The sequence below is a fragment of the Galeopterus variegatus genome, unplaced genomic scaffold (genome assembly GCF_000696425.1).
Source record: "Galeopterus variegatus unplaced genomic scaffold, G_variegatus-3.0.2 Scaffold7336, whole genome shotgun sequence".
In the NCBI taxonomy this organism is placed as follows: domain Eukaryota; kingdom Metazoa; phylum Chordata; class Mammalia; order Dermoptera; family Cynocephalidae; genus Galeopterus; species Galeopterus variegatus.
Genome location: NW_007733447.1, coordinates 40,709 through 50,672, shown reverse-complemented (window position 1 = coordinate 50,672; position 9,964 = coordinate 40,709). Strand labels below are relative to the sequence as shown.

Sequence of the window (9,964 nt, the reverse complement as noted above, 5' to 3'; positions counted from 1 at the left end):
CTTCAACTTCCGCAAGCCTGCTGGTTAAACTCTCCATTGTGTTTTTTATTTCGCTGAATTACTTCTTCAGTTTGGCAAGTTCTGCTAAATTTTTTTTTCCAGGACATTGATTTCCTTGTACATTTTCTCTTTCAGGTCTTGTATACTTTTCCTCGTTTCATCATGCTGTCTAGCTGAGTTTTCTTGTATGTCATTCAGTTTCCTTAGAATTATCACTCGAAATTCCTTGTCAGTCATTTCAAGGGCTTCTTGTTCTATAGGACCTAGAGCTTGAGAGTTATTACCCTTTGGTGGTGTACTTTCTGATTTTTAGTATTTCTGGTATCTTTATTTTGATGTTTATTCATTGTGGCAGGGGGTTTCACAGTCCACAGGTTTGACAGTTATTGTCTGACTAAGATGTTGCTGTGGTTGCCAATTTGGTATGGCTACCTCAGTGACTGCTCAGTTGGCCACTAGTGCCTTGCGTGTGTGGTTGCCTCGGGTCTTGGGCCTCTCCGGGGAGCCACCTCTCTGGTCAGCTTGGACTCGGCCGGGCTGCTAAATCACGGGGTTATCCCACAGGGTGTGTGGTCTCTGCTGAGCTTCCACCTCCCGTGTTGGACTTCTCCCTGTTCTGTGCGCTCTGGCCCGGACTGCTGGGATGCACCGAGGCACCGCAGAGCGCGTGGTCTCTGCGGAGCTTCCCCTTCCCCTGCAGGATGTCTCCCTGCTCTGTGCGTGCTAGGCCGAGCTTGGGATGGCGCCGGGTGCCTGCGGTGAAGCCTACCTGCTGGATCACGCAGTGGCGGCTCCACAGAGTGTGTTGTTTCTGCGGAGCCTCCACCTCCCTTACCGAATGTCTCCCCACTCTGTGCACACTGGGCTGGGCTGGGAATGGAGCCGGGTGGCGGCAGTGAATCCTATCTGCTGGATCATGTGATGGCAGCCCCACAGGGCATGTGGTCTCCACGGAGCTTCTGCCTCCCCTGCTGGACGTCTCTCCATTCCATATGCACTTGATGTTATGTTTTTATAGTTTAAATCGGTTGGTTTGTGGGAGAGAGTGCCACTAGGGACCGTCTATTCCGCCATGTTGACCAGAAGTCAAGTGGGGCAAGATGTGGAGGTGGAAGACAGTGATATTAATGATACTCACCCTGTGCAGGTCTAGACTAGTGTGTTTGTGTCTTAGTTTTTAAAACAAAAAAAGTTTTATTTTTTGTGGCTGGCTAGTACTGGGATCTAGTCCCTTGACCTGTGTGTTATAACACCATGCTCTAACCAACTGAGCTAACCAGCCAGTCTTCTTAACAAAAAAGTTAAAAAAAATGTTTTTTAAATAGAGAAGTTTTTAGAATAAGGATATAAAGAAAACATTTTTGTATAGCTATACAATGTGTGTTTTAAGCTGTGTTATTATAAAAGTCAAAAAGTTAAAAAAATTAAAAAGTTTATAAAGGAAAAGTGTTACAGTAAGCTAAGGTTAATTTATTATTAACGAAATAAAAAGTTTTATAAATTTAGTGTAGACTAAATGTACAGTGTTTATAAAGCCTACAGTAGTACACGGTAATGTCCTAGGGCTTCACATTCACTCACCATTCACTCACTGACTCACCCAGAGCAACTTCCAGTCCTGCAAGCTCCATTCATGGTTAGTGCCCTATTCGGGTGTACCATATTTTTACTGTACCTTTTCTATGTTTAGATATGTTTAGATGCACAAATGCTTACCACTGTGTTACAACTGCCTACAGTTTTCAGTACATAACATGCTGTGCAGGTTTGTAGCCTAGGAGCAATAGGCTATACCATATAGCCTGTGTGTAGTAGGCTGTACCATCTAGGTTTCTGTAAGTTTCACACAACAATGAAATTGCCTAACGATGCATTTCTCAGAACATATCTCAGTCATTAAGTGATGCATGACTGTATTTATCCAGGCCAAATTTTAATGCTTTTCAAATACTTGTGTGTATCCATAATCTACATGTAGTGACATATTAATTTTATAATGGTAAAAAAACAAAAACAAAAAACTTGGTTTTCACATACAGTAAAATTTTGGCCTGATATATCTTTCCTGTTTAATGAAGTTGATATTGCATTGCTCCTCTGTATATGTCCTTTTTGTTTTCCTGAGGATCTTATACAAATGTCATTTTGGTGTCCTTAGGATTCTTTGGGAACATATAGTGAATAATGACTACACTGTAAGCTCCAAGAGAATAGCAGCTGTGTCTGTTTCTCACCATTTTATCTCCAGTGCCTCACACATAGCAGACATATGACGTATTTGATGTTAATACACGACTTCTCAGGGAAAATGTTTGTCAAAGCCAAACTGAATTATTTATCATTTATTAAATTGGAACATTATACTTTAAAAACATTACATTAATAAAATATGCTTCATCTTATAATCCACTTGTAGTGCATTGAATAATGTCCTCCCAAAGTTCCTTGAAGCTTGAATTGTGTCCCCCAAGTTTTATGTATTAGAAACTCAGCCCCCACTGTGACTGTTAAGAGGGTGGGAAATCCTATAATGGTAATTGAAAGGTGGAGCCTTGAAGAGGTGATTAGATCACAGGACCATGCCATGGTGAACGGATTAAAAATGGTGGTCAGGGGTGTGGTTCTGAGGGCTTTAAAAGAAGAAGAGAGTCTGTCTTTCTCTCTCTCTGCTCTCTCTGCTTCCACCATCTTGCAATGTGAGACCCCTGGGTCACTGTCAACCACCAGATGGACTTTGGACTCCAAGCCTCCAAAACTGTAAGTAATAAATTTCATTTTCTTTATAAAATACCCAGTTTCATGTATTTTATTATAAGCAACAGAAATGGACTAGGACAAACTCTTACTATCTCTTAAATGTACTCTTAAAAGTAACAGGTTTGTCACAATGAATGAGCTCAGATAAGACAACCTTAGTCCAAAAATGTTTTGTGATTAACGTATAGAAACTCTCTGTACTAGTCTTGCAACATTTTTATAAGTCTGAAAATTGTTTCACAATAAAATTATTTTTTTAAAAATGTTATGGCTGGGAATGCAGACTAAGACTCAATACCAAACTTGCACTTGGTTTTCTCAACAAGCCCAAAGGTGACAAAGGTAACCTTGTCCTAGATTTTTTTCAAATACAAATGTTGATGCCAATAGACACCATTTAGCTAAATGTAACAACTACCCTTTTGCCCTCTCTAAGTTGTCAAAGAGATGCAGAGCGGGGCAGATAGAGGACCAGCATGGTACAGAAAACCAACTTATAAGACCATGAATAGCTCTGCACTGACCTGGAAATAAAGAGACCTGGGTTTTAATTTTGCTTTTGTAACCAGGGTGGGCATGTCACTCAACGGCTTTCCTTCTTCATTTCTAGAATGGCAGGAATAGAATAGATTATCTGTAAGATTTTTTCTACCCCAGTGTTCTCTAAGTTTTAATTCTAGCTAATCCTCAACGGCTTTCCTTCTTCATTTCTAGAATGGCAGGAATAGAATAGATTATCTGTAAGATTCTTTCTACCCCAGTGTTCTCTAAGTTTTAATTCTAGCTAATCCTAACCTTTTGACAACTTAGTAGCTTATCTTTAGAAAATAAAACTAATCACCCTAAATCAACCCAATTTTCTTGTATAGTCTATTTGACAGCCACACTGCCTTTAGAAATCTGTCATACAGTTACTAATGGCAGCACTGTCTGTCCGAGCAAGTTTCCTAATCACATTCTGCAGAGGCAAGTGGGTGTGAATCTTTTTTTGCAGGCAACAGTATAAAACTAAGTACCCTAGAGATGAAGAACAGGATTTCTACCCCATTTGGTGTGGCTTACAGGAGTATATTTCTTTAGCTTGGTCAATAAACATGGGTAGCTTAGTTTTGAGCAACAACAGTAAGAAGGCATAGGTACTTTTCTAATGCCAATCAGTTCCCTATTTTTTCCGGCTTGTGATCCAATTCAAGCTTAGTTTTAAAAATCTGATTGAAAACTACTTTGTTATCAAGAGACTTGTAATCTATGCCTAATAGCTCACTGGTACCAACCCTTTGCTTTTTAGTTTTTTAATAAATAAGTGAATTAAACTAAATTATAGGGTAGAAAACATTTTTAAGCATAAAGAATTAAGAAGTTTCCCCTGAAGGCTCCTATGAATGGCTGAGGGAAAATTTTTAACATATGGTTTATTTTCCACTCACAAGATTTTTTGATAGTTAGCTCATTTCTCACTTACATTAGGAAATAGAAAAGTCTTTTCAGAATTATCTTGAGAAAACTATTAAGGTTTCATGAGGAAAGGAAGAGGTGCAATGTTGATAACTTCTCTAAATTGCCTAACCTAGGAAGAAGAAAAAGAACTCAGTCCAATTTCTCATTATGATGAGGCAACTGAGAATAATTTGAATTCAGAAAATCTGGGTACACTTTAACCTCTTTGAAACTCAGTCTCCTTATTTATAGTTCAAATCAAAGTAATCAGTCAACAGCTTTGTTATAAGGATTAAACATTATGTTTTAAAAAATACAGAGTGATTCAGCAAACCTAGATTAAAATGTAAAATCCAATTTTATCATCCTCAGTGAAGGCAAATGTTAGTATTCCAGAACTATAACTGCATAAGTTGAAGAAGTGACACCTTGAGGACAAAATAAATGGTGGTTTAGCATAGCACTATTTATGGACTGCAATGAGCTGTGAGTAAAGGTGTGTGTGACTTGAGAGTAAAATCCTAGTTCCTGGAGCCTGACCAAATAAGGCTTTTCTGAAGCATGAATGTAGCTGCTGCTTCTGGCTCCAGGAGCATTTCTAACCCAGGGATAGCTAGAGGAAATGCTAGAGTGAATTAAATTCCTAGGGGAAGACTTTCAGAAAATATAACATAGTTAAAACCTTCAGAGAAAGAAAAGTGGCAGAAGTGAAATCAGACAGCTTAGATAATCAATGCAAACACTGTTTTCCCAAGACAGCAAGGAAAAACCCATGAAGCCTTCTTTACAAAATGAATGATGGCTTGGGGGCATATGATACTAACATGAGCATGTAATGGCTTAAAGTATCAAATGCAAGTAGAGTGAAACAGTACTGGACTAGGAACGAGAAAATCAGTTTCAGATCTGGTTATATCACATTCCTAAGTAGAAAAATGGTTAGAGCAGTCTGAGTCAAGTAGGTCTAGGTTCAAATCAAATCACCTTCCCTTACTTTATAACTTTGGGCAAGTTTTAGCCTATCTGAACTTGTTTCTTAACTATTACATGGAGATAAGAATGCCTACCTCACAGGTTTCTTTGAGAATTAAATGGAAGTACATAAAGCACTTAGCACATCATAACAATCAATAAGTTACAGGCACTACTACTAGTTATATATCCTTGAGGGTGTGGGCCTCATTTTAAAAGGGGATAAAGGGGCTGGCCAGTTAGTTCAGTTGGTTTAGAGCACAGCCTTGTAACACCAAGGTCAAGGATTTGGTTCCCTATACTGTCCAGTCACCAAAAAATAAAAATAAAAAATAAAAAGGGGGTGATAACACAGGAAAGCTCTCGACAATTTATTTTTTTAATTTTATTTTTATTTTTTAAAACAATGACCGATAAGGGGATCTTAACCCTTGACTTGGTGTTGTCAGTACCACGCTTTCCCAAGTGAGTTAACCAGCCATTCCTATATAGAGATCAGAACCTGTGGCTTGGGCCGGCCCGGTGGCGCACTGAAGAGTGCGCTGCTTGGGAGTGCAGCGGTGCTCCCGCCGAGGGTTCGGATCCCATGTGGCGACCAGTTCCCGCTCACTGACTGAGCGCGGTGCGGGAGCAACACCGAGGGTTGCGATCCCGTTGCCGGTCCCGGTCCGGTATGGGCGCGACACTGAGGGTTGCAATCCGTTGCCAGTCACGAAAAAAGACAAAAAGGAAAAAAAAAAAAAAGAAAGAACCTGTGGCTTTGGTGTTATCAGCACCACTCTCCCAAGTGAGGCACGGGCCAGCCCAGGTCTCTACAATTTAAAGCACCATGTAAGATAAAGGAGTTACTACTCCTGTAGGAGGCTGGGTTCACTAGTTTCCCACACCAAATGTTAGCAGTTGCTTTCTTTCCAACCAGCAGATTACCATTAGCAACATGGTATTATTTAGGGCACTGACTCTTTTAAAACATTCATTCCTTTAATATCAATAAGTGAACAGATTAATATCTATAAGATGATAAAAAATTTATTAAGCATTTACACATGTAGTCTCATAAAAAGAGCTTTTCCTGCCTAGGAAAAAGTAGGTTATCACCACTTTTGCCTCTTACTATATCATATAAAAGTCCTTGCAGATAGCAGGAACTCAATGTCTATTAAATTGACGGCAGAGTACCAACCTAAAAGTTGAACTTCAGAAGTACTTACTTCATTATCCTGGAAAGGATTATTAGGGGAACTTTTATGAATAATAAATTCAAGTGACTATTAAAAGCACTCTACAGATGCTGAAAACAGCACCACAGTAAAGGATGTAAGTTGTCTCCATTATAAGATCCAATTTTTAAATGAAGGTACTACTTAAATGGTCTTCCAAAGGTCTAAGCAAGCGTTCTAAAATGACACCAGAGTGTAAAGTAGCTTGAGCTCTACAAGTTGGTTCAATTGGTATTTATTGGCTACATTACTTGCACAGCTGGGCAGTACAAGAAAAGGACTCATATATATCCCAGGATACATACACTAAATCAGAGAATGATTCATAACAAGATCAAATCCAGAGCTGAAGTTTAGCATTAGCACGGTAGGATGGGAGAAACTGAGAAAGGAAAAGGGCAGTCAGTACTCCATGGAAAAGTAAAGTCCAGGAGAAATTTCTGGGGGAGGTTTGACTTGAGCTAGACTTTGAATGGCAAATAAGATTTGAATGGGGGCAAAATTAGTGTATAGACATAATGACTTCTATGAGACTAAAATGGAGATTACTTATAGGGGATAAGCCTTTAGAAGTAGGTTGGCACAAGTTTATAGTAAACTTTGGATACTAGAATGAAAAGTTTAGACTCTTCTGTTTAAATGATTTGCTATTCAAAAGAAACAGACATTTAGCTTTTACCTTATGAAACTAATAGTCTGCCCCTGACTGCAGTTAAATTGTGTTCTGGTATTTCAACAGACTGTAAGCATCATGTCTGATTCAACGTTGTATCTTTTATTGTAGTATGACATACCTACATAGTAAGTACTTGGTAAATGTCTGCTGAATGACCAAATGATTCCCAGGGTGAATTAGTCAGATGAAAGTCCAAACGTGAGGGCTCAGGCTGGTAAACCCCCTAGGCTTTTTTTTTTTTTTTTTGTCCTTTTTGGAGACCGGCCGCACTGCGCTCAGCCAGTGAGCGTTGTGAGCGCACTGGTCATCCCTATATAGGATCCGAACCCGCGGTGGGAGCGCTGCTACGCTCCCAGCACCGCATTCTCTCGAGTGCGCCATGGGCCCGGCCCAAACCACCTAGGCTTTGAATCAAACAGCTACATCTGAAAGTTTTATGTTAGCATAACAATCCCACATATCACATTTCTATGGAATAGGTAAGCCCATCTCTAGCTCCTCTTCCCACCACAATCACAGCAGTCAGATAAAGCTGAGGAATTTATTAGGGAAATATGAGAGGCACAGACACCCTAGGTGACAGAAAGAAAACTCTGAAAATGTCCCTTCAAGGCAAGTGGGGGCCTGGCCTTGACCTTCCTAAAACAAGAAACTAGTGGGTTAGCAACAACATTCTCTGGCATTCACATTGCCAGGGCATAACGGTCTTGGCCACAATGCTCTCCTCTTGTCCCCCTTCCCACCACCATAGGTTGGGAGGAGAAAAAGACTTTATATAATCTATGCAGAGGCAATGAAAGCTGTAAGGAAAGTCTGAGAGAAAGAAAAAGGTGGGGAGGACCTTTACAAAGAGTCCCAGGCTTTTGGCTCTGAATGCCTCAAATATATTGACAAGTAGTTCTATAAAATGTTACTGAAAAGGTAAAATGCCTAATATTGTTTCCAAGAGTTCCCCTGGACTTCCTCCCACATGTCACGTCACACCCCCAGATGTACATGGCAGAGCCCAAAGGCCACACTTTTGAAAAAACAAAAATAAGAATAAGCCCTGTTGTATTCTTAAGGAGACAGGAAGGAGCTGAAGGCTGCTGGGGCCTTTCGCATGTGGCCTGTGTTCTGTAAAGCAAGTTCCCAGCAGCAACATGGTGTAGTTCTAGGTGAGCGTCTCACCTTTTGTCACCTGTAAAGGAAAATTGACATTTAGAAAAAACTAGAAGGATTAGAGGGATCTAAACAAAAATCTTATTTTAGATACTAGTCAGTGAGAAATGGGAGAAAAGAAAATAGATAGCCTTGGAATCACAGAAACCTGGTTCAGATCCAGCAAAGTATTTAAGAATGTTTCTGCTTTCAGGTTTGTTTCAGCATTAAGTGGAAATGTGCATTCTCTCTTTGACAACCCTTGTCCATCATACTCACCCGTGCTTCAATGTACTCTATTCTCCGTTCAAGAGCTGTTAACTTCTCGTTTAGCGTTGCAAGTCTTGAACGACAAGACATATCTGGTAAAAGGAGACTGATGTTCAGGATTAACGTCACTCCTGACACAGAAACACACACAGACAAACACACAACCCCTATGCTGCAGAAGAGGAATAATATACCATGCGAAGTACAAATGGGAGAGGAGGGGATAAAGTGAGAAGTATCTTAGGAGCACAGTTGCTTAGAGTGGGAGCTGACGTTACTACCCAGTGTGGTAGGCAGAGAATAATGGCCCCACAAAGACGTCCATGCCCTAATCCCTGGAACCTACGAATATGTATCATACATGGCAAAAAGTACTCTGTAGATGTGGCTAAGGTTGAGATCTTGGGTTTATCCTAGTTTATCCAATTGGGCCCAATCTAATCACAAGTTCATAAATGTAGATGAGAAAGACAGAGAAAGGGGCTCAGAGATGAGATGGAAGAAGAGATTTGAAGTGTGAGAGGGACTCAATCTGCCATTGTTGGCTTGGAAGATGAAGGAAGGGGGCCAACAGATGCAGATGATCTTTAGAAGCTGGGAACAACATTCAGCTGACAGCCAACAAAGGAAAAGGGATCTCAGTCCTACAGCAGCAAGAAAACAAGTTCTGCCAACAACCCAATGAGCAAGGAAATGGATCCTCTCCTTGAGCCTGCAGAAAAGAAGGCAGCCCTGCTGACATCTTGATTTTAGCCCAGCAATCAGATTTCTGACCTACACAACAGTAAAATAATAAATTTTTGTGGTTTAAGCTGCTAAATTTATGGTAACTTGTTATGCCAGCAATAGAAAACCAATACACTGTACAGATAACCATTTGCTGACAGGCAAACTAAGAGTTTCAAGAGAGTGGACATGACAAGAGAAAGAATAGGGAGGAAAGTGAAGGCCAAGAAAGCAGCAGAAACTATGAGGAGGAGGGAAGGTGTCAGAGTTTCTGAATTCACAGAAGCCATGTCATTACTGTTGTTCTAGGAGGGTTCTTAATGTTTTATCAATATCCACACAGGCCTTGTAGAACTAGAGAAAGCTTGGAGAACATCAAACATCCTGTAGAACCCACATTCCATCTGTGAAAAACGGCCAAAATTCAGAGCTAGCTGGTTAGCTCACTTGGTTAGAGCATGGTGCTAATAACACCAAGGTCAAGGGTTTGGATCCGAATACCAGCCAGCCACTCAAAAAAACAGACAAAATTCCTTTCCTTCTTCTACCTTTTCTAATCTTCCTTTACCACGTCACCCAAAATGAAAGCTAGATTTCCCTAAAACACCTTTTCCTCTACAAACTTCTTTAACAGAAACTACTCAACTACTCTTTTTCTTTTTTTTTTTTTTTTTGTCTTTTGTCTTTTTCCGTGTCCGGCAACGGATCGCAACCCTCAGTGTTGCCCCCGTACCGGACCAGGGACCGGCAACGGGATCGCAACCCT

At 40.4% G+C, this 9,964-nt stretch overlaps 1 protein-coding gene across 1 annotated transcript in view; it reads right to left on the bottom strand.

Moving 5' to 3' along the window:
• Nucleotides 1–7,589: 7,589 nt before the first annotated feature.
• The window catches only part of BRK1 (BRICK1, SCAR/WAVE actin-nucleating complex subunit), a 10,460-nt gene continuing 8,085 nt past the window's right edge, over nt 7,590–9,964 (bottom strand). The window contains exons 2-3 of the mRNA XM_008591838.1: nt 8,482–8,564; nt 7,590–8,242 (exon numbers count right to left, since the gene is read on the bottom strand). Coding sequence (XP_008590060.1) covers nt 8,216–8,242; nt 8,482–8,564 — 110 coding nt within the window. The 3' untranslated portion in view covers nt 7,590–8,215. The remainder of the gene's footprint in view (nt 8,243–8,481; nt 8,565–9,964) is intronic.